Source organism: Leptonotus elevatus, chromosome 2, assembly GCF_054856555.1.
Source record: "Leptonotus elevatus isolate MCC_2025b chromosome 2, RoL_Lele_1.0, whole genome shotgun sequence".
Classification (NCBI taxonomy): domain Eukaryota; kingdom Metazoa; phylum Chordata; class Actinopteri; order Syngnathiformes; family Syngnathidae; genus Leptonotus; species Leptonotus elevatus.
Genome location: NC_141240.1, coordinates 37,199,612 through 37,225,347, shown reverse-complemented (window position 1 = coordinate 37,225,347; position 25,736 = coordinate 37,199,612). Strand labels below are relative to the sequence as shown.

At 39.1% G+C, this 25,736-nt stretch overlaps 2 protein-coding genes across 2 annotated transcripts; one reads left to right on the top strand and one right to left on the bottom strand.

The window, feature by feature from the left end:
• The first annotated feature begins 5,137 nt into the window (after nt 1-5,137).
• Nucleotides 5,138-17,191, top strand: LOC147179854 (tetraspanin-2-like). The gene is made up of 8 exons (XM_086069350.1): nt 5,138-5,355; nt 10,381-10,483; nt 13,452-13,549; nt 13,622-13,696; nt 13,780-13,863; nt 14,247-14,303; nt 15,368-15,451; nt 15,539-17,191. Exons 1-8 carry the CDS (start codon nt 5,287-5,289, stop codon nt 15,602-15,604), a joined length of 636 nt encoding a protein of 211 aa, XP_085925476.1. The 5' UTR covers nt 5,138-5,286; the 3' UTR covers nt 15,605-17,191.
• A 1,008-nt stretch (nt 17,192-18,199) lies between these two features.
• Nucleotides 18,200-21,909, bottom strand: LOC147179853 (mitochondrial glutamate carrier 1-like). Its single transcript, XM_086069008.1, has 9 exons — nt 21,803-21,909; nt 20,949-21,074; nt 20,270-20,325; nt 19,968-20,058; nt 19,770-19,888; nt 19,093-19,288; nt 18,857-19,014; nt 18,700-18,775; nt 18,200-18,611 (listed from the first exon to the last, which is right to left on the bottom strand). The coding sequence occupies exons 1-9, from the start codon at nt 21,823-21,825 to the stop codon at nt 18,452-18,454; spliced, it is 1,005 nt and encodes a 334-aa protein (XP_085925134.1). The 5' UTR covers nt 21,826-21,909; the 3' UTR covers nt 18,200-18,451.
• Nucleotides 21,910-25,736: the final 3,827 nt, after the last annotated feature.

Genomic DNA, 25,736 nt, shown 5'->3' with positions numbered 1-25,736 from the left:
AGTTACCTCTTTTTCTCAGGTTTCAGTTACCTCCCTTTCTGAAACGGAAAATGCAGAGTTTCCCACATTTCAGGTTTAACAGACTCTCACAGACCTGCTTTTCGAAATGGACCCCAGATGGCCTCGACGAAAAAGGAGAAACCTTGACTAAAAAAAGCAGGGCAAGATGCATGGAAGCAACCTCAGACATATGGAAGAGAACAATTAGAATGGACGAGTTGGGACAGGAAACCTCAACATGGTGAGGAAGCTTGACTTAGTAAATTGTCATTCAGTCACGCAGTAAATAAGTAAGAGTGATTTGTGATTGTGAAGATTGTCACAGATTTGTGAAATCCGGTGTGTTGACCTGGCAGTCATTACTCTCAATAATAATTTCAAGTGGAGGACAGAAAGAGGAAGCGCACTGGTCTCATTTGATGAGAGACGCGTACAGTGAGAATATTTGGCTTCCTCTCCATTCACTCGCTCCGTCGCCACAGCTGACAAACTCACTTTCACACACCATAGGACCACAGGACCAAAGCAGGATAACGGTCAAAAGATTTCTAAACACAAAAATAACAAAAAGGCAAACAGGTACTTGACTATTAAAGAAACACAAAATTCAAAAGTCCAAGACAAGTTTCAAATACAAAGCAAAACTGGGGATCAACTCACTAACCAAGAAAATACAACGTGGCAAGGACATGACTAAAGGAATTGACAACAAGCGAAAGCAGGGAAGTAAATACACACAAGCTAACGAGATAACGACGGACACCTGATCAAGACACACGTGGCTGAGGGAGCTGATTGGATGTCACAAGTGACCGGGATGACAAGCACAGGTGGTCATGATAAAACTTGACTTCGCATGACAATCATGACAACAGGGACACAAGGAAAAACATGACAACTAAAACCTAACCAAAACCATAAAAATACAAATTCATCTTTGATAGCAGTTGCAAAAGCAGTGTAAAGATTGAGCTTCGAATACGATACGATACGATACGATACAATACGATATACTTTTATTTTCCCCGTGGGGAACTTTTTCCTGGACTCCGTCCAGCTGCAGTTACAGTAAGGAAGAAACAACAGAATAGAAAGAGATAAAATTAAAGTTAAATAAGAAGTGCAGCAATAAGAAATCTTCACAGAAGTATACATGTGTAGAGAAGTACATACATGAGGACTGCACACACCCATATACACACACACACTCCTAAATATATATATATATATATATATATATATATATATATATATATATATATATATATATATATATATATATATATATATATATATATATATATATATATATATATACATGAGTATGTACAGCACGGCTGCATATATTCCACACACACAACATTGCACCATATATCTATTGTACTGAGTTAATGTCGGTTGTGAAGCAATTTGATGGATGTCGGCAGGAATGAGTTCTTGTAGCGGTTCAACCCGGTTCTGGGGGCCCTGAATCTCCTGCCGGAAGGCAGTCGCTGGAACTCATGATGCAGTAAGGTCTTAAACATTGCTCACTTCCACAAAACACACTGAAACTAATTTGTCAAAAAGATTGGACAATATGGCCACCAATAATTATCGCATAACTTTAAATAATTAGAGCAAGTTGCTTTGAAAAAAAGGCTCATTTGAACTGATGACATTTTCAAGAAATGTCCTCACCTCTGTGCATAAATCAATTCCCTTGTAAAAAATGCAAGTGCCCACCAGCTGGAAAGGTCACCTATTCGCCAAGCGAATTATGAGCTATAAAAAATAACCTTACTTTAATGTACACTATGTTCAGGCAATAGAAATGGTGACACTGACATCACTGTTCGAGCATCCAGTGGACTCATTTGGCACAGAAGCATTGCTACTTGGTCCGGCATGCAGAAGAGCACTGAAGACCTTGGAGGAAACCGTCAGACTGTTGACGCATTCCTAGCATGCAACCGAAATGATGCAATGTTGTTCACTACGTGCGGGCCATGCAAAGTCCACTTCTGCGTTAGATGTTTATTAAGAAAGATGACCAAGGTCTGAAAGCTTCATGGACAGAAAAAAAAAAGCATATTTAATTATGCACACAATAGAAATTGAAACGCTGTGAGAAAACATTATTATACAGTGCTCCTGATTAGAGGGAAACGCGGCAGAAGGCAAAAATTGAGACGTGAAAGATGCACACAAAAAGGTAAGATAATACCCATACAAAATATTTTAATTCTCTGAAATGGTGTCAATATCTTTTGATCTGAGGAACCCAGCAACAAGTGGATGCACTTATTTTTTGCCATCTAATTAACATGACCATTTAATTGTTCTGCTGGCCACAATATGCTGTTGGTTAGAGAGAAGATATACTTGTAATTAATAAATAATTTACACACTAATTAATTAAACACCAGAGGATCTCTCACAGCTTACTTAGTGGGACACACTGCTCTGGAAAATATTTTAATTTAGCAAAAAAGAATATCTGCATTTGTAGAATTTTCATCTGCAAGATTCTTCATTGTGGCTAGCATTTCAAAAACATACAGGTTAGGTTCATTGAAGACTAAATCAATTATCCATACGTGAGAATGGTATCATTGGTTGTTTGTCTCTAAGGTGCCTGTGATTGGCTGTCGTAATATGTACGTTTAAGTAATATTATAGCATATAATAATGTAAACATTGTGTGCATTAGCCTCCACCATATTTGAAATCGCATTTTGACCTTTTTCAGCACTTCTCACGGTTGCAGGGCAAGTCTGTCCATCAATTCATAGTGGCAGTATAACCACAAGGTGGCACTAAGTCACCACAAATGCGATCTCGCCCACTTTCATGGCCAAGCGAAGACTACTTTGCTGCGTGTTTGAAATGATTGTCTATGCTATCTTACGACACACATAGTGAAAATCATGTAGATATGAACATGCCATTAATGGGACATCTCCCAGCACACTGACACATTGCTGCCTGTTGTACCAGTCAGCTGCAATATATATATATATTTTTTTTCATTTCTGCTGTTGGTCTATAGAATCACTGAATGGTTTGAGTCCTGAATACATTAAGGAAATGCTAATTGAATATAAATCCAGGAGGACTGTGTAGTCTGCAATTTCGGGTCAATTAGTGGAGCCCAGGTTTCAAAGCAAACATGGTGAAGCGACACTTAGCTGTTATGCTGCACACGGATAAGTTGCCATCGAAGTCAGCCCCAAGTATAAATGTTTTTAAATCCAGATTAAAAACCATACTACTACCCCCCCCCCCCTCATCATTATGTTAATTAAGGTCTTTGAAGCCGTTTTAAAATTAATTTCCCTTCACAGTCTCGTAATTTCAGAAAGCTAATTTGATTTCTTGGCTTTTAAATCTCATTTAATATTTAAAATGTTGTCAATATATGTTCTTTTAGTAATTTTGATCAGATATTTTTTGTTCTCTTTTCTCTGCGAATGTCTTCAGTTGTTCTGTTTGTTAAAACTACTGGAAGCAGAACATTCAATTTCAAATCACTACTGCCACCTTTTGATGAAAAATGAAACTGCACATATCCTTCTTCATGTACTGTACACAATTCGCACATGACGTCAAATCCGCAGCCAGAGGGTGGGAAATTCAAACCCGACTGAAAAGTATTGTCCAGAAGCTTGCAGGAGTACCCACTGTAAACAGCTAAGGTGTTAATCCACTAATTAAAAATTGTTTCAGTCATAAATGGTCAAATAAAAAGGATAAAGGTATTTTGGGCCAAATTGTTACAGAGAACAGCTTTAATGCTTTTAGATGTTGTGCTTTGGTTGTGTGAAGCATTTAGTTGATCTGCGTATAAAAAGTGCCATATAAATAAATTTGTCTTGCCATGCCTTGTTATCTACACTGAAAAAAACACTATTGCAAGTTACCCGCACACGTTGGAGCACAGTGGAAAAATGTGGCCTTATATTGACATAAATCAAGGGCAACTGGTCCTGCAAACTGTGCGAAAGGTGACACAGGACCAGAATTGATGGCGGCCCTTGACCTCTCCCCAACAGCACCATGGCACTATTTAGAGGTGGTATGCATGTTTAACTCAAATCACCACCAAAAGAAGAGCTGAAAAGTTCTGGTGAGTATGTTTCAGTATGTTTTATTTTTCAAATACTTGCAAGTGCACACAACCAATCGCAAGCTTGTCCCCACGCTTATCAGTTTTTCCATTTTTGGCACCATTCTGGTCAAGGTCCAGACTAAACCGTATTGTTTTGTTTTGTTTTTCTCCCCACTTTCCCAAATGAAAGCTAATCTGAGGCTTTCAGGAGGTTCAGATGTGAGTCCCCGCACATTCATGAGACTCAGAAGATCTGCATGTCCATGATTGTACACATGTACATACATCACCTATTTTTGTCTGACTCCTCCTCTCATACACTGTAGCTTGGCTTTGTTCCTCTACAAGGACATTTTGAGAGTGGCCACATTTCTCTGAGAGATAAGATGAACGACTATTTGTTCCCTCGGGGTGATTTTTATGTTGGACCTGGTGGTGCTGATTATTTGCAGCAACACAGAAAAAAAAGCATTTCATCATAACCTTTTAGCTGATGTCAGTGTCTTAATTTAGCAAATGTATATTATTGTGTTTTAATGCAAACAGCTGCAATATAGCCTATGCTCCATTCTTTTGAGAGTTCCCTTGGACTTTCATGTATTATTAATGTGCTTTAGAATTAACTGAAGCAGTCCTACAATAAAGAAGCTGTTTTGCATATTCATATTAATATATGCATGAGCATACAGGACACAAGGACGGATTACCTCAAAGGAAAAGAAGAAACTATGACATCGTTTTTTTTTTTACTTGCTAAAGTCAGATTTTTTTTGAAATGTCTTAAAATAATTGCAGCTGTAGCTACAATTTATTGTAGCATATTGGACAAATGAGAGAGAGCATTTTTTCCACTTCTTTGTGAACAATTGCCAAATCCAAATTGCAGTCCCCCCTGCAGCCCGTCCCCCCCCCCCTCCCTCCCTCCCTCCCTCCCTCCCTCCCTCTGCATTATAGAAGGGGGGCGGTCTTGAAAGAAGTATGTGTGTGGATGAGAGAGAGAGAGAGAGAGAGAGAGAGAGAGAGAGAGAGAGAGAGAGAGAGAGAGAGAGAGAGAGAGAGAGAGAGAGAGAGAGAGAGCGCTTCTTGATGCACAAGTGTTTTGACTCGCGGGGACAATCCTTGTCATCTTGGACGGAACCAACTCAATCAGCCCTCCTTTAGGTCGTACTGTGTGGATCAAAGCCAAACCAGCTGACATGGGGAAAGTGGAAGGAGGGATGAAATGTGTGAAATATCTCCTGTTCGTGTTCAACTTCATTTTTTGGGTAAGTGGCCGTGACTGGTTCAAGCCGCGTGTTGGATGCAGGTGCAGCAAGTGCAGCTGTGACTTTGTGGTTGAGGTTGTTTACATGCATGCTTTCTCCGTCTGCCGCTTGGTGTGCGGTGGGCTAAGTGATTGATTTTGCAGGCAGTCGGCGTGGTTTCCCTCCGTGGGGCTGGTGAGGGACAGACCGAGCTTTTCGGTTGTTATTTAACTCCTCAAATCAGATTTTCCACAGAAGAAAAAAAGTCGCATTCATTCACTCATGTTTTTTTGGGGGTTTTTTTGTATGAAGGAAAGAATGAATGAAGAATGGGAGATTGTGGGTCATCTTGGAAATCTAAGTCAGCAGTTGGCGCCACATGACCTCAATGACACAAAACGTGGAGTTGGTTGATGAAGTCGGTGCACTTGCATCATCTCCAGTAAATTTTTTAGCACAAATCACTTAAGTGCTCACAATGAGGCTCAACAGAGGTGGACATAAAAGGTGTGGGTTCAGGTGGGCACACACACTTTTCAACCATATCCAAGCAGTGTTCTTAAAATGGAACTTTTTCGTCCCTTTGTGTACGTGAGAGTGAGATTTTTTCCGGCAAGCGTCTGTGGCGGGGCTCAGTGTGAATGGATCCATTGTGACAGCGGGACAATAGCATCACTTCAGCCTGCTGCTCCAGCCTGGATAAGCAGCACAACCCGCTTGGCTCCCAAAAGCAGCAACAGCCCCCTCCGGTTGAGCTGCATGACCTAACGCCAACACAGAAGAATTCATCTCGTATCCTGATGGGTGTGGCTGACGCAGATAAAAACGATGGAGGCCAGAAGACGACTGCGAGGACGAGGGGACGCCGAGCGAAATAGCTCATCGGGAGATTGTGAGGGAAGTTGGTGTGCGTGTACTCGCTCACATGGCAAAAGGGGGTCAGCTGGCGTGAACTTGACCCAGATAACGACAGAAAATCAGCGTGAGGATAACAGGATAGCGTGTGGGTGTATGTGTGGATGTCACAGTACCGCGGATATATATATATTTTTTGTCAGTGCTGTGCTCGCTTGATGACAATGATCCATCTCATCTGATGATTACACAGCTCCATACGTTCTCTTGTCATGATGTTGTGTACCTATCGGGTGCGTTCCCTTTAAAGGCTGACGGCAGAACTTCTTGCTGGTATGTCCGGTCTGCATAGTTCAACAAGTGTTCAGTCCCGGAGTTAAGCACGCTCACTCTCACAGCCAACAACGAGGCACTCTAAATTGGCCACTATCCGAACGAAATATGTAGATTCAGGGTGAACCGCACGTCGGTCAGATTGTCATGTATTGAGTTGGAGCTCATAATGAAGCCACTCCAATTATGAAACATTTGCTTCTTAGTTGCTAATTTTGTTCTGGTTATGTTTTGCACCATTTTCAATAGCAGTTTTAGTTGTAAAATACGCACAGTGACTCAAAAAAACAACACTCGCTAAACTCATTCTGTTTTCTTTCATTCGTCAATTTATTTCAAAATAAGGCTTTCGCTTTTCCCTGTCAACCCTGTTTTATGAAAAAAAAGGAAAAAGAAAAGAATTCCACAGCCTGTCCCTGAGTGAGACCACATCCATGTGTCCGTTCCGCATGCTCTCATGGAAATTCCCCTCACAAAAACACCATTTAACTGCACTTTCTTAAAAAGTTGCCTTTACACCATCAAAAAACGATTTCAACTTAAACACAGATTTCCATCAACTTCCACAACGGGACGAGCGTACAATTAGTGTTATTATGGCTGTGCGTATACTTCCAGGCCACATTTCTAGTGCGTTTCCACAGGCAGGGGAGCAAAAATGATCTATCCCTTTCGTTATTTTTATTATCTCATTCATTGTGTTTGTCACTTTCCCTCATTTTGTGCACTAAACCAGGGAGACATTGTCTCTTTGTCCTTTGGGAGAGATTGGGTGGGAGGGCGTGGGACAAGGTGGGGCGGAGTGGGCGGGGATGCATGGAGGAAAGTCAGGGGGGCGGGTGGAGGGATTTGGGATGAGAGGCGTGGGAGGGGAAGGGTGTGTCTGCTGTCAGGATGGTAATGACTCAAGACAAAGTGTGTTTGGGAGGGTGGGGGGATAAAAGCAGGGAGGATTTTAGGAGTGAGGGTTGATGGGGATTTTTTTGTGCCCTGAGCTGGTATTTATTAGTGCTTCTTCCCCAGAGGGCATATTTTAAATGTTATGTTGACTGTAGATTGCAAACAGTAGAGGCGAGACAAAGAACATCTGACCCAGGGGCGTGGCGGCCATCAGGAACTTCAGGATTTTCCTTTCCAGGCCACAATTGTCGCGCATCAGCGCTCGTTGATGGTCCATACGAAGGTGACAAATATTCCCAGTCCGAATTTAGGCCTCTCTGCTTGAATCCCAGCGAGTGCAAATGTCTTGGATTGGGTGGCATTCTGGTTTATTTAGGTTCTAGTGTAGGCAATAATCCCTGAAAGTTTGAAGAGTCTTATTTGAAAACTAGGATTGGTGGTACAAGGCATCGGTTGAGTAGAAGCGCCTAAGCCAAACTGTGGCAGTGTTTTTACTTTGGACCTGGATTTGACACCTTTGATGGAGAGAAGACGAGACAAAGCAGTGGTTTCATCTTTGACCTCATTTCTCCAATATCCCCTTAAATTAACACAAATATGTTTTGCACCATTGTCCCTTTCCAGAAGCTACCGATAGTAGACTGATGGTTCATTTCCCTCCCTCCTGTACAGGCAGCATGGGTAGCGTAATTAAAAACCGGGCTACGATTTCACAGAAAATGAAAATGTACAACAAATTCTCACCTATTTCTAACAACAAATTGAATCGCTTGTCAATGTGGTGACTTGTGTTGTGTTGCTTTATCTAATGCTAAATGTTATCTTGGTTGGCAGTTTAACAGCGCTAAACAAGGCAATGCACCGTTATCCAACATTTGTGCTCAGTCCCGCCAACTATTGGAAGCTTTCTGTGCCGTTTAACTCGCGCCAGTCCCGCATTTTATCATTGGAAATATGCCACCAGAAAAGCTCAGCTTGCATCGGGTCTGACCAGCAAACGCAGCATAAAGTAGGACATGTAAATGGAGTATGGACTACATTTCCCATGATTTTTAGACACAGAAACAGGAAGTAGTTCAAGTTCCGGTGTCGGTGCCACATGTGATCGGGCTGCCAGATCGTATCGGGGTCGACTACCGATGATGTCACGCTACAGGATTGGCTGGAAATTATCCCGTTGACGTTAAAACATTGGAAAGAAAATGTTAAAGACGTAATAATGTGCAATTTTATCTCCATTCTTTTATATTTAGTTACTTATTTATTTATTTGCATTTTATCTAATTTATTATATATTCAATCAATTTGATTATTTATTCAATATTAAAGTATCCTGCTTTTTATTTACATTTTTACAATTTCAGTCCATACATTTTATTTAAATTACATCTTTAATATTTTCTTTCCAATGTTTCGACGTGCAACGGGATCATTTCCAGCCAATCCTGTAGCGTGGCGTCATCGCGCGACCCCGATACTATCTGGCAGCCAATCCTGGCCGTAGCGTAATGTCATCGATAGGCGACCCCGATACGATCTGGTAGCCCGATCACATCTGGTACCAACACCGGTATGAAGAAAACACGCCCATAGTAGTTAAGTAGTAGAGAAGTAGTTAGATTAGTTGTATGAATCGCTATGACAACAGTATGACAGACGTACACATGGCCCAAACAATTGGTTTGCTGGTTGGACTAAAAAAAAAAAAAAAAAACAGGACTCGAGGCACAATGACCAAAATGAGACTGTCCTGGTTAAGCATGTTTTCAATCCCACTCAGTATGGATGGGATGTCTGTGATTGACTTGTAATAAGTCTATTGTGTAGTCTGCCTTTTGCCCCAATTCAACTTGGACAGGTCAAGATCAGAAGCTCCATACTGCTTTACTATGACCAACAGAGACAAATAACACACATTCTCAAGCCAAATCAATTGTCATTGCATCAATTGTCTTTTTCTGTTTTTCCAGGCTCACACTATACTCCCCGTTTGGAGGCATAGCTCAAGCTTTGTCTCCCCCCCCCCCCCCCCCCCTCGGCATCAATGATCTAGATCAAGAACAACTTGTTACCAGAACCTTGCCTTGACGGCACAACACAGAAACTGTCACACAACCTGTCAAGAGAATTTCGGAGATACAGGACGCAGACACACCATGTGACGATCGCTGCTTAATACTCCTCATCTTGTTCTCTGTGCACATAAACATGTTTTGAGCCCGTGCACAGACTGGATTATCCTCAAAGACTCACGAGCCTTGACTGGCTGTTTGTACTTAAGAGTATGTGTCAGGATAGCAGACGCCACTGTTGTTTGTGTCCTCTAAAGCGTCTCCAATCTCACGGGAGCACTTTGACGTCAGGCTCGTCCGATAATGTTTCGCACTGTGTGGAGAAGACCTTTATTCAACGTATACCGAATGAAGGAAAATGTGAGCAGCATGAAACCACTTTTCCAAACAAACAGGGGGGGGGGGGGGGGGGGGTCTGGTTTAGCTCAAGGTGCCACACTGCTGCGCAGTGCCAATTGTTAAGCCAGAGGTGGTTAGAAGGGTTGTAAACGCTGTTCTTAATGGAATCTGTTGGTCAAAAGCAGCGCATTTATCTGGCAAATTCTCAATCCTGCTTGTTAGGTCATCATTTCATTTTGCCCATGCCACAATTACGTTTGTGTATACTACTGCTTAAGTGCAAAGGGTGGAAGGCCCGTCTGGAAACTTCCTGTCATCCTCTGCTTTATTTTGGTGGAAAACCACAATTAGGCAGAGCAAAAGAGCAAGTTGTCTGGTACGCAGAAAACATGCACTTTTACTGCGTTTCTTTCCTTTAAAAGACTGCACGTCACTGAAACAAGCTTTTCCTCTATGTTACTCTCACTTTGTCGATGTATTTTCAGGTCACAAAGAAGCATGCATGCATTTGATGTGATCCTAATCTTTCTGCTCCATCCACCCACAGTTGATGGGATCCTTTGTTCTGGCAGTGGGACTGTGGTTACGTTTTGACCCGGAAACTGTGTCTCTGCTCAACGGTGATAAGGCTCCGGACACATACTTCATTGGTATGTACCACAACACCTTATATTTTGTTTGTTTATCCTCGACCTTACTGACCTCTAAAGTCTTGGTGTTTTAACCAAAAGCTAAACTAATTATTATTTTTTTAATTACAGTGGTGCCTTGAGATACAAGTTAAATTTATTCCATAACCACACTTGTAATTCAAGACAATTGCATCGCCGATCATCTTTTCCCATTGAAATTAATAGAAATGCCAGGTTTCAGTCTCCCTCCAAAAAAAATTAGTTGTCTAAAAAAAATATATATATAAAAAAAATAGCACTCTATAATATTGTACTTTTTTTTTTAAAACACAGTTATGACATTTGAATAGAATGTAAAGAATTAAACCTTTTTTTGCTTCAATTCAAACCATTTTATTTTCCATGTCCAAATGACACATCAAACTGATTTATTAATAGTTCGGTTCCATTTGCTGATGCTGACAATGGCCCAAGACTTACTACTTTGCTGCCAGGTTCATGTTTTCCCTAAATACTGGTCACAAAGTGAGCCACGTTGCTCTCTTCTCATTCTCCGTCTGGAAAGGGGCTTAAAATGTTGCCGTTGACATCTTTCCGTGCTACTCTGGGCTAAAGGACGACATCACTCGGGATATTCCTACCACCGTCTTGCGGTCAGATGCTCAGTGACCACACACAAAAGTGCACTAACCTTGGTTAGAATGGAAAAACCTCTATGTGGTACTTTGTGAGTTTCACTATAGGCTACTGTACTTCCATATATATTTTCAAGCTTTAGAAATACCTGGAAATGAGGATAGTGTGGAAAGATGGACTTGGATTTAGTAATGGAGGCGTACTAAATCACTGCAATGAGTCAAACGATAATGTTAGTTGACATGACATGCTGCAAAATGGAGCATTTAGGAATAACCTTCTTGTAGCCAATAACTCATTTCATGAATCATGTGCGTCATATTGGACCTTGCAGACATTCATCATCAGCTGTTGGCTTATAAATTCATATATTGTAGCGTCTGAGGTCAACTCCAGTCTCAACAATCGCAGTCTGAATCATCATCATCATCAACATTCGGGTGATTTTGAGTGTCTGGCCTTCGGCGAAGAAGGTTTCAAAACAGCAAACCGCAGAGTGAGCGGTTAAAGCAGATGTGACAAGTGTGGTCAGAGATGTAAGAAGAGAAATGGTCGTCTACTGAGTGAAGGGCAAGTTCGCTAGGCCCACAGAAGTGACAGGAGCACTTATTTTAAACAGATCACTTACTGACTGTATAAACATGAACAACAAAAGAGCACTCAGAGAGTCCAAAGTTCTGTCATGGCTTAAACATTTGCCGTTTGTAAAATCATATCGCCAACTGAATTCTCTCTTTCCCTCTCGAAACTGTGTTAGCATATTACAAATTTTGCTGAATATATTTGACACATGATCCCATGTTAAATTTAAATAACCTGACCTTGCAGATTCATTGTGAAATTAATCAAAATCCGGTTATCGTGTCATGTAGCCCATTATGATACATTGGTATGTGCTTGTAAAGATTATATTTCATGACGTCATCACTACGGAAGCGTGGAACTGCCAATGGAGTGGAGTATGTTCGAACGTGTTTGTGAGTATGTTTGAACAAATCGCAAATGTGTTCAAACGTACTCGCAAACATGTCCTAACGCACTTGTAGGCTAAATGCTGCGAACGTAGTATATTTTCCCATAATGCCACAGGGTATTACGCACGCATGAGTGAAGAAAAAAGTAACTTTGTGGAGCACAATACCCTGTTGCATTATGGGAAAAAATACCAAACATAAATCCTGCACTCTAGACATAATAAAATACAAATAAAAAATAATAATTTTTTAACGTATTGATATTATGTGGCCCAATACTTAAAAAAGTGTTTTTTCGCTCGTGCATGAGCAAGTAATTATTATCATTATGGGAAAATATGCTATATTTGTAGCATTTAGCTTACAAGTATGCTCAAATGTATTTACAAGTATGTTCGAACGTACTTGCCAGTATTTTTTAACGTATTTAAATACGTTCAAATGTATTTGCAAGTATGTTCGAACGTATTTGTGAGTATGTTCAAACATACTCACCAGTCAAAAATGTTTACTCCACATTGTCAGTTCCACGCTTCCATTTCCAATATTTGGATTCCTTAAAAGAATACTGCTGACCTGTCTTTATCTTATTAGTCACACGCAGACCACACATTTTTTTAATGTTTTATTTGTTTTTCCATTTGAGGTATTTCTTAAGAAAATATAACTTTAACGAGTTCAGGTTTGGCAGCCTTTTGTGTGTGCTCCCATGATTGCAAGCGCGCACAAAAGTAACTCAACAACAACACATCCAAGTCAGTTATTGTGTTTCTGTAAAGTTCTTTTATTGCCACCTGAGCCCTCATCACCTGCGGCCTCCAGGGGTGTCGCCTAGCAACACCCCTGCACAAGAGAAGAACGCTTGCGCCAAACTGTTGACTTCCTCCCTACAGACGCATGATGTACTTTTCCAAATGAGAAGCTTAATGGGAGATGTGGGTGTCGTCATCTTACTTGAAGATTCCTCAAACCGGTCTCTCTGTGAGGCATTCAATTGGAATACATGGTGGTCACATGCAAATCAGAACCAACATTTATCACAGTAACACTTGCCTTTTCTTTATTAGATTATATTTTGAAAATGTAATAGCACTAGGAATATTGTCCTTGCAATTTCAGACAGCTGTTTTACGATTATGCTACCCCCTGCTGGTGGATAACAAAAGTAGCTAAACCAACAGGGAATAATATTGAAGCCATTCAACTCTGTATTGAACACTGAGGCTTTGTAAACAACTTTTGCTGTTTTTGGATCATCATTAGAAATTCCTCCCATAATTTCATTGTAACTTGAGTTTACCAACATTAAGTCAGAATATATCTACGACTATACAATCAGCAATATAAGGTGAAGTCACTTTTTGCTATTCTTGCAGGTGTATATATCCTGATAGGAGCTGGCAGTCTGGTGATGTTGGTGGGTTTCTTTGGCTGCTGTGGAGCTGTTCGGGAATCTCAATGTCTGCTGGGTTCAGTGAGTCCAAATGTAACATCTAAGCTTGTACCTGTGAACTAAACTCAACTTGAATGTGTTGATCTCTGCCAGTTCTTTGCCTGTCTTTTGATCGTCTTTGGCGCTGAGGTGGCAGCCGGCGTGTTTGGATTCTTAAACAAAGACAAGGTACATTAAAAATTTCGTAGCCTGAATTGCGTATATTGTTTGTGTAATATGTGTGCCTGATAAATACTTTCTCTCTATTACAGATCATTGAAGACGTTCAAAACTTCTATTCTACGACGTACAACGAAAATAACAACAGTACATTGATCGTCTCGTACCAGAAAGTCGTAAGTTGTCTTTCTTGTCAATATTCATACATATACTTTTAGTTAAATGGATTTATTTTTTTAAATCAGTTTTTTTGACATTAATAATAAATGTGCTTGCATTAGCATTGCCATTGAATGTTTCATTTTGTTTTGTTTTTGCCAAACACAAGGACAATAATAATAATAATAATAATAGTAATAATAATAATAATAGTGGAAATCTGTTTGGTTGTTTTGGATTTTCTCCTATTATTTAATTTGTTTGATTAAGTTAAATCATTGCAAAGAGATTTAGAAATAATGATATATTGTAACAGCATTGTAAAAACGAAAACTTGTACTCTTGTGTCTGGATACTTACTGTTTAATTGCAAACATTGTGCTTTGCTTTTTGTTTTTAGCTAAACTGTTGTGGGACGTTAGCGAACAACTGTCCCGATCAAGAACCAGGAACAAAGGTACGCTTCTGTACTTTTGGAACTACTACTACTACTACTATTATGAAAGAGGCAGCATACTGTATATGATTAGACATGATGCTTTGAGATATGACTGACCGATGTATGAGGATTTTTGATCTGACTTAAGGGCAATTTTGAGATATGTGCTATGTGTGGGGTGGCCTCACAACAAGCAACAGTTTGATAGTGAATAATTCTTCTAAAAAGAGGTCTCAAGCTGTTTTACCACTCTCAGTTGGAGATTACTATCAAACTAAACATACGTTGTAAAAAAAAAAAAGAGAGAGTTGCATAATTAACTAATTTGCTCCCCAAAAACGTATAAATGCGTTCTATTTTAAATGTCCCAAAGACAAAAGTTTTTATGTGTGGTTTATTTAATGCTAGAGCATGCAGAAGGCTTTGATGCAGCCTCTCAACTGCAAAAAAACGGTTGCAGAAATGGTAGTTATTACACAAACAGCCAGAGCAAACGAGATCAACCAGGGCCATGTTGAAAAAAAAGCTCATTTACTCACACTTCTAAATAGATTTGTGAATAATGATGAAACTTATTCTAATGCTAATTGTTGCAAAACGGAAACAGATAGAGTTATAATTTTTTTCCTGATGAAAGAAGAGACTTTATTTTTCTTTTGGATTGGTTCCATGTTTTTAAAGCAATAAAACACAATATTCTGTGGGCCTTGCGTAATCAGTCAAAATCCAGTAAAACAGCCAGGAGTGAAGGGGATTGCTTCAGTGAAAATGGCTGGGAGTGAATGAGTTAAAACAACCACATAGCTTTGCCTTAGGTACATCCGTTTCGCTTCATGCTAACAAACAATACAAACCTTAATGGACTGGCTAATGAACAGCATGGGCTATTTGAACACCAACGGGGTGAGGCTGGAATGTATTAATGGCATATTCAATTCATTTCAATGATAGTTGTGATGGTGATCACAGAACAAATTCAACTCATATCTCAAGGCACCACTTCATTTCTCTTGCACTGGGTTGGGCGATATTTTTTCACTTGGCATGCGCATAGTCATTGTAACATCCTCGACATCATGCAGGACTGCGAGACCGCTATCAAGGATTTCTTCAACAGTAAACTCTACATCATCGGCTACGTTGGCATCGGCATTGCTGGGGTCATGGTGAGTTGGGCTTTCAGAACTGTTGCCAGAGGTCAGGCACAGCTTGTCACTTTTGAGTTTCAAAAGAGCTGAATTTTTCTCCAACAGATCATCGGGATGATCTTCAGTATGGTGCTCTGCTGCGCCGTACGTAACAGCAGGGAGGTCATCTGAACCCAACTCATGCCTCATTCCACATCCGTCATCTGCCGAGCAGCGCAAGATCCCAGCTGCTCTTAGCGGATCTCCCTTTTATTTTCTCAGTCTTTTATTTCACAACGTCACAACACGATGATGGGACTTGGCTCTTCTTATCATAAGATGCTGTTTCTTATCTTTCAGGTTGTCTTCTCTCGTGGCTATTCGGTAACCGCAAACAAATGTGAACCCTTGTACTTTCACCAGGTTTGTCACATGACGCAAAAGGCCTGTTTTAGGAAGGGAAGCAATAGGTTGACTTTTTTTGGGCAGGACATTCTTATTTATTTTCTGTATTGCTTCAAACATGAGGCTTGAGGTAGCAACTAGCTAGGTTTGTTTGATTACTCAAAACTGAAGCAAATTTGCTATGAGGGAAAATATGATTAGGTTATTATTATTATTATAATATTCAATACAATGTTTGATATTCATTTTAAGAATTCACATTTTGGCCATGGCATAATTAAAAAATATATATATTATTTTATCCTTTTTTATTGTCCCCTGTTCAATTTTACTACATCTTTATCTGGACGTTTTTCATAATACCTTCTTTTTTTTTTAAGATGATTTTTAGATTAAAATAAATTTTGTAATACAATTCGCACAACGATTTGTGAGGATTAAAACAAGCCCCCCCCCCCCCCAAAAAAAACAATAATAATAATAAATCAAGACTTTTGTGTTGAGAATGTCATGAATTAATTTGTTTGGATATTTACCCAGTGCCATAATTATCTGATTATTGCCACTCTTCACACTTACAATCTCTGTAAATCTGGACCCTCATGCAAGGTCACAAGTCCTCAATCATATGACCATTTTATTCAGGCTGAACAAAAACAGAGTGTTACTTGAGAAATAGAACCAGGGCTGAGAAATGTACTCCAGCAAATTTGCATATTTGTTTCCTTCACCTCTCTGCTATGAAAATAATAAAGAAAGGGGGGGCATGTTAAAAAGGTCGGCTGTCATTCTGTCACTTTGTGCTACATTATGTAAATATCTGACAGGTTTTTGTAGCTGTTGTACTGTGTGTAGATACAGTTTTGCAATAGTTGTACAGTCAGCAAACCCATAAAGAAATAATCCATATGGCCAAAAACAGCCTTTCAATGTGCCTTTTATTAATGACAAGCTTAGTGACAATGCGCTTTACGGATGTAGAGTGTAGATGTAAATACAATTGTGGCGTTAGCACGTTTTTAACAAGTAGCACATATTCAACTTTTTATGATTGGTGTTGTTTTAGTTGTGTCACCCGACTGTGTCTACTCTTGGTAGATGAAGATGAAGATTCAGGGGGAAATAAGGGGTCGAGTAAGATGATTGTCTGGATGCTTTTGTCTAAAGTGTAAGAAGAGGATAGACAACAATTCTTCTCAATCCACTTTACTGTTACAGGCACATACTGGATGTCATGTAAAATTCCCTCCCATAACACATGTGCACACCGTCAAGCCTTTTTGTAGTCTGTGTTAATTTATTTTGTTACCATTATGGGCTTCTCAGGTTGACACAGTAGATGTTGAAGTTAAATAAAGTGTCTAAAGTTTAAAACGGTTTCCTTGATGTTATTCCATATCTTTGATGTATTTTGTGCCTTTCAATGGTGTACAATTTGATCATTGTTCTTATTGCATTTTTCTCTTTAAATGTGGTCAAAGTAAATCTGCGAACAGTTGTATTTCGATTTTTCAACGGCAAAATAAATGTTTACTGCTGAAATGTACCTTATAAACATTGATCCAAACACTGAGTGAAGTCGAGCTAGGTTTCAACAAGGGATGTAACGATATCCAAACGATACGATAATTATCATGATATTGTGGGTTGATATTGAGATTGGCGATATAAAAATATTAAATATATAAATAATTTTTACAAATACCGCAGATATGTTGGCAAATGGTACACCAAACGCAGGGTATTATTTAAAATATATAAATAATAATAAATAATATTAAAATATTGTCCAAAAATGAGCTCATACTAAAACAAAAGCACAGTCTTGTGCTTTTGTACATAACAGCAAGACATATAAATCACCTACAATCTCTAATACACATATAAATCACCTACAATCTCTAATAACACTTAATATTGAGGCACTTACTTGCTAACGCATGCTCAAATTGAATTCCTCCACAAAATGACTCGGTTCACACGCATATTATGTTCCCCTTCATCTGACCATTTGCGTCTATTTTAAAAATAGAAAGGCCAAAACATCAATTGTAAAAATTAAACAGCACTAAAAAACTAGCCACCAGAAGGTGCTAGAACTGCGCAAATGGAAATCAACCTGACTTTTTTAACAGATGTGCTGCTTTTAATATCGTGACATGACGACGACGACATCCCTAGTTTCATTATTTGTTTGTATTGAACATGACCCGAAATGACGCTTCCCACAATAGTACCTAATTTCCTCTATGACATCATAGACAACAGTATTGGATGACCCCTCAGTTGAGAAAGTACTGTACTAACCTGAGTAGTAAAGACAGCTGAACACTTGAATTATGTGAGTGCTGTTGCAGAGGGCCCAGGATCACCCTGGCTCGAGTTACTCAACACTGACGCATCAGCATTTCTACGGCCACAAATGCGTCCACGCGAGCGCTGCGTGCACTTTGGGGTAGGGTGACACTTCGCATCAGAAAGTTTGACTATTGAGTGTTCCAACGGAGGACACATGACTTTTGTTCAACTTCCAGTGGACACCACATACAGTACAAACAGCCATCTTGCCCCTTCCAAATTTGCCTCCTTGCCTCTTTCCCCTTTATTAATGGGATGCCAGAAATGCCAAGCTGTCTACGCAGAACAAATGCTATAAGGTGTGTAACCAAGCAGCATATCTCCAACTCCTACAGAGTACACGACTTGGGCGATGCCAAAGAGAGGGGCAATGACAAGGGCCCGACAACTGGCCCCCTTAAGAAAAGCAGAGGGGCCCTCTTTTCTCATGATGTTTCTGCAATGAAAGGAAATAAACATTTCATATCACTTTGAAGTAGCAATACATGGCATTTGTTAGGATTCAGCTCCTTCTGAAAGTTTACCTGACACAGTCAACCACTCCGTTGTACGTTTCCTCATTGGTTCCCTTTTTCAGCGATTGTAGTCTTGTTTTGACCACTGAAACAAGACACAGATAAACGCAATCAGTCTTGAGTTTGCCTTGCTTGTACACGTTTCTTTCAAATGACAAGCACTGACCGTCACAAGGGCTGACAGCCACGGCTGCGACGGATCCAGCCGAGCATCCGGACACAAAAGACCAATAGAAGGGCACCGATGGGTTTTCTGGCGAATGTTGACCGAGTTGGTGCAAGTGCGCAAAAAGAGGGAAGTAGATGACCGAGAAGGGAATGTCCCTAAAGAAGCGACAAACAAACATGTTAGGCATCGAAAAAGGTGATCCAGGTTCAAGTGTGTGTTAAATGTAATCTCACCGCATTAATGTGGCCCCGAGTCCCCTGTACAATCCGGTGACACCTTTGGTCTTCAGTAGGTCTCTGGTAATCTGTGTGGCTGATACTGTCCTGACCTGAGGCGCGGGGCTTGCGTTGTAGGAACGACTAAGGACAGTGCTAGTCACACCCATCTTTAGAGTTGCTGCCACACTGGGCATTACTCGCTGCTGTGCCGCTTTTGGAGAAAGCAGAGTTACTTCATCAAACAGTTTCTTCTTACTCCTTATTTAATCAATGGGGTTTTTAATAGGAGGATGTTATGTTACATAAGCAGGTATAATCTTTCTGGTACTTTTCCGACACTTTAGCATGTCACTGAAAATATTAATATTATTGAAGTACTATGCTTCCCTGCATATAATAAAAAATCTGTAAATATATATATATATATATATATATATAAATTTAACCCCAAAAATTATTTTTAAAAAACACCGTTAAGCATTCTTTATGTCTTCTCCATGACAGATGGAGGGAAAAACCTGAAACCCCCTCAAAAAGAAAAAAAAATAATAATAATATATTGAAAAAAAATGGGAAAAAATCATGAATAAGCAAATCTGCTTGTGCCAAACTGCAAGCATGTGGGGGTCCATTGTATTCTGTAAACGATGCAAACAGAGCGGCGCATTGTGCTAAATTATTGCCAACCTCACCGAGCCTGCCGGCATCCTGGAGCTGAATCTTCAGCATCTCCATGGGCGTGGTGACAATCACCTGGCACATTCCTGCACAGCATCCAGCCAACATCTCCTTAAACACCGTCAGCTTACCACTGATGACGCATGGACATATAAGGGACTTTAATACCAACACGTTGCAAAAGCAAGATTCAGATCTTCTGTGTGACTCACCCATCTTTGCTTAGCTGGTGGCGGAAAAAGTCGTTGGCAGCGAGTTTAATGGCCTTCTCAGGAGTCACTAGGGTGAGATTGACGGCAGCGCCTACAAGGTGGGTTTTAGTAAAGGTCAATAAAAAGACTACGATAAATAGTCCATAGAAAAAGTCTACACACCCTTGTTAAATTCTAGGATGAGGTGACGACAACAATTCACTCAGTCTATGGCGTTTGGAGCTACATCATGCTAATTATGTTGACTAAAAGGTGCTTATTATTTTACCAATCAGTCGTGCAAACAATTAAATTAAGCTTACCTCGATACATGCCAAAGTAACCCTCGGATTTTACTGTCTTTATAAGACAGTCCAGCCTACCAGAAAAAAAAATAAAGTATTAATTCTGGTAATGCTCTGAGAGTGATTGCTGTTGATTAGATTTGATTTGATTATTTTCATTTCTCGCTTCCTTGAGCTGACTTAACTGGAAAATTAAAGCAGAGATGAAAAGATTACCCTTAACACTCAGGCGCATAATACCGATAAACAGTACAGGGACATCTAAAAATAATAATAATAATTTGGTGAAAAACCTAATTTGTTTCAGTAATTCAATTTAAAAAGTGAAACTTATGAATCATATATTTTAATTACACTCAGAGATAAATATTTTGTGATTTTGTTTTACAGCATTATGGTGATCACTGCTTATAGTAACCAAAAACTCAAAATTAATTACAAAACAAAAAAATCCACAACTTAGGAATTGGTCTTCTGAAAAATATTTTCTTTGTTTATAATGAATACAAATTGTATAGGAGGTCCACATTTTGGATTGAACTACAGTGCTGAAATAAACATATACGATGTTATAATTTAGAAGATGCACCGTATATTGCTATAGCAACATCAAATATAAATTCAAATATTCAAAAAAGATTTGTGTGTGCTTGTGCGTCTGTGTGTATACATGCACGTGTCAGGAGGCGGTTCTTACATATTCTTGTACAGCTGTTGCCCGCTTCGTTGATTTTGCAGGCGTGTCTTGGCCAGGTCGATTGGGAATACACAGGTGACTCCAACCATGCCTGCAATTCCTCCATTAATCAGTTTGGCTGGTAAGCTGGACTCAGAAGTCAAACACAAATGCGCATACCAATCATTACTGATCTTATTATATGTGGACAGTGGATTTTATTTATTTATTCATTCATTTATTTATTTATTTATTTATTTATTTATTTTAAGTCGACACACCCCAGTTCAAATGCCATGTTTTTGTGAAAATAAATCATGGCAAAACTTTTTCCCACCATTTTGTGACACTTTAATCGATTTTTCCAAAAAAATATTTATGTTTTTTTGTTTTTTGTTTTTTGTTTTCAAGTAGTGAAATGAAAATAATGGTTTCATTGGATAATAACAAAGTCTCTCCAACGCAAATGTGACAACATGTTATGTCAGGAAAAGCCTACTAAAACAGCTGACATTTGTTTGTAGTTAATTAAAAGCACTTTAAATGGTGGCAGGTGTGTGCGGACTCCCATTTAACATGAGTTTCAATGAGACAGGTTCATTTGGTGTTGTTAACTTGTTCAACTAAATTATTTCAGTTCATTTAGTTTCAGTTTATTTTTACTTCCCCTATCGAAAAGATAAATACAAAATCAAATGATTTGTACAGCTTATAGGTCACCTTAATGATGAGATGAGAGGATTTATCTAGATCTCATTTTTTATATCACAAAAACCTTTAAAACCATTTAAGTCACTGTGGCTAGTTTGCAAAATTGCAACAAAATTAACAGAATAAAAAATAAAATAAAAACAAGAAAGCAGGTTTCCTCCTACCTCATCTGTTTCTGGTGGGCCATGGTTTTGGGTTGTTGCGTGTGCAAAAGCACAACGAAAGAAGCTGAGCTTCTGAGGGTCCCCGAGAGGCGTCGAGCAAGGCAAGAGCAAAGAGTGGCTTTTGGGTCGTATATATAGACAAGTCCAACACAGCGGCTCCAGGGATAAATTCCACTCACATCACTCCACACCCACTGCCATGCCAGCCAGGAAATAGAGCCTGGATCGTTATTGGCCTGCCAAAAGCAAACCACAATCAGAAACGTTGTCAGGGATGCATCTCTTAGCTGTGGAAATCATTTTCTTTACATCAAATCAGAGTGTCCTCATTTAAAGTAATATCAAAATGTCCACAATTCTATTCTGAGAAGTGAAATCAATCATCAGTGAATAGCAGGCCCATAACAAGAGTGTCAGATGAACCATAGGTGTCACTTTCTCCTTGTAAATTTTAACCACTGCCGCACCAAATGAAAGAAAGAAAGGCCAACATGTGACCGATGCAATATTGAGAAGACATTTCATTTCCTGTCCAGGTCAGGAAACTAACAACAGTCTCCAGCAAGTTTTTACTGCATCCACTGCTTTTTTTTTGGCTAGTAAAACTCAAATATAATTATTTTCAACATCAAATAGCTTTTCAGTTGTGAAGCTACTCTGTCCACAGGAGAACATTACATCAGGCCGTTCTAAACCTTTCATGCATCTCTTCCATTTGACGTCATGGGCCTAGCTGCCCAACAAAGTGAATAAAAAGATGCTTACGAATAATCTGATAATGCAGCCGAGCGGGATGGAAAGCGCAGAGCTGGAGACGGCAGAGATGTGAATGTCTCATAAATCCCTTTTCCATACCATAATAAATTCATGTTATTTAGACCTCAAAGTCACACAACATAACACAACATATTTTGGACACACATTCAGGTATTTCTCAACCTTAACACAACAGCAGGTAAGCTAATCATCACAACAGCTAGCTAATATAGCATTAGCAACTTGTTTTTGTTTGCAGTAGAATAAAACTTCATGTTTGCGTCTCTTCAAAACAAAATTCGTCTGGTCTATTTAAATAGTAGTAATTTATAACTTTAAAAAGTAGTTGAGGAGAAATATGTTGATAGAATTAAGCAACGTGTTCATTTATTATGCTCCAAAAGTACAATTAAAAATTGTTTCAATATTAAAACTTTGATGTAATTGAGCTAGCTTAGCTTGCTAAATTTCCCTGGTGAGAAACTTCAGTTCAGCAAAGCTTAATTCTCAATTACATTTGTCAACACTGTTAAATAGAATAATAATAATAATAGAAAAATATTACTGTGGGCTGCTACCGGTACATTTATTTTTATATTTTTAACATTTATGATGACACAAAAGGTTTTCTAAATCATAAGGTAGACTAATGAGCTTATCTTTTAATTTTTAATTTTTAATTTTTAATTTGTACTTTTTTTTACTTTTTTTTATATATTTTTTATTTTTTTATTTTTTTACTGGTCCATAGCTTGTAGTTCAGTAGCCTATTCCAATAGGTAACTGAGGTAGTAAATGTTTCAATATTTAAATGAAAGCTTTGTGACTAGAAAACTTGAACCACCAGATGGCAGAAAAGGACAATCTCAAGTTCACCAGTTGTTTTAATTCTCTTCAGGTGGCCATAACCTAAACAATATTATCCACACAGTCGAAAAATAAATGCACGTCATAAACGTGATGTCAAGGCTTAGAAGAACAGGTGGAAGATGAGAATGGCCACCTGCTAGAGCTTGGAATAAAAACGATGCCTAATGGATGTATTTTATTGTACTTTTAAATGAATGCATGCAGGCTGAATTGCATGTTGTTTTTCAACACAACACCAGCAGGCTATGGTAGATAGCGGCAGAAGTGTTGCTTAAAAAGGAAAACAAAATAATTGGAAAAACAAAGAGGGGAATTAAAGACAAATTTGAATTAAAGACAAATCTGTATTCCTGAGATTTGTTCTGGGGACGAGCATACCAAGATTTTTTCAGCACTTTTTTGGTACTTCTCATGAGGAAGAGGAAATAGTTTGACCCAAATCATTGCTGGAGTCCTTGAAAAGAGCCATTTTAATAACCTCAGGAATCTGGAGACATCACACCTCCCACCTTCTTACCCAACTCTCAATTTGAAGTTTCCATGCCACAAAGTTTTTCTTCTTGTCGTGTATACCATTCACTTCCTTCGCACGCTCAGGATCCCCACAGGGCCTCCAAATCAATCTCATCCTGACTTAAAATCATCAGTCGCGTTGGGGCAGACAGCTTGCCAGTTGCTAGTGAAGTGGCGAAGTTTGTTTTTCGTCTCTATTGGCCTCACTTAACCACAACTTTATTCTAATTATTTTTTGAAGTGGGTTAAGTACATGCTTGAACGATCCCAAAGGAAATTACAAGGCATTTTATTTATATGCCATTTTATAGCAGCCTCCCTTGACTTGGTTTTAATTGATTTCAATCGATTCAATCCTTAGCACTTTTTGAATTCTTTTTGGAGATACAAAATGAGAATGGAAATCTTTTATTTGTGCTCCGAGGCTTAAAAGGCTTCTATGTGTCAGTTTTGATTCATAAATGTATTAAAATCTGTATTAGTGTGCACTTGTCCTTTGCATAAGGAATCCATCCAGCTGGTCGGAAAAAAATATCAAAAAGGCTGATTATTTCAATGATTGCTTCCTCCTTTCTCTGACACCACATTTTCAAGGCCCCGTGTTGCAAGGATGCCAGCAATTCCTGTAAGGTAAAAGAACTCCACCTCTATTGTGTGGTTGTTTATTTTGTCTGTTGCCGCTGCACCTTTCGGCGGCTGAATAATGTCGGAATATTGCGCCAAGGTTGTGCCAATTCGAATGCTCCTTCACAAATGCAATGTTCTCCCTCCACGCCTATAATGCATGGCTCCACCAATAATAACACAGCGCACGAATTGCGACAAAGATAGTGTCTTCATCTGCTATTCAACCGAGAAGCAGGTGCGTTGCATTTCATGAAGGCAAAGGTCATACAACATAAGCCAACAGGAACCAAATTTGAGATGCATATATATATATATATATATATATATATATATATATATATATATATATATAACGCATGTACGGAACCTTGAGTATGGAAAACTAGGTGTTGTTTCCTTATTTCCTCACACAATCATGCTCACTAATTCATACGTAATTCATCAGTTCAATTCATCTGCGCATAGGCCTGTGTGTGACGTAAGATGATCCACCTTTACATGTGGGAAAAGTACTGCAAAAGGAAAGAAATAGAGGATATAGGTGCTACGTAATTGTGGACTTGTCTGGGAAATATCACTGATCAGACAGGACAAGAATAGAAACTGTCAGCACTGAAAGCCTTCTTTCTGCATTTGTAAATTTAATTAACAGTATTTCTGTACGTATACGTCTCGCTGAGCGTCTTCTAACAGTCCGGTTGGTTACAAACTTAAACTAATGAGAACCACAATGTGGAAGAAAACAGACGTTTGAGTTGACCCAGGTCTGATTAAAAATATATATTAATATATAGAAGATAAAAACAAGCTTCTGGAATCACGCTTGTTTACTCCTTTTATGTGATTTTATTTAAAAGCCATTTAATTTTGAAAGGTATTCTAATGTGTCCCATACCAGTGCTGACGTGAAGGAGGCGATGGTCGCCCTATATTACAACTCAAATATAGCTGTGCCAATTAAGGCCAACTCTTCTATGCTACATTAGGCATGGGAAACAAAGCATTCTATATCACAATATTATCTCTCAACATGGGAGTTGGTGTATAGTCATAGGGGGATGTTTTCATGTTTTCTTCAATTTCTTGTTCTTTTGAATGCATCATTTGACTAACAAACAGAAAAGACAACATGGGTGTACAATGCCATAGTTATTGACATAAAAACGTA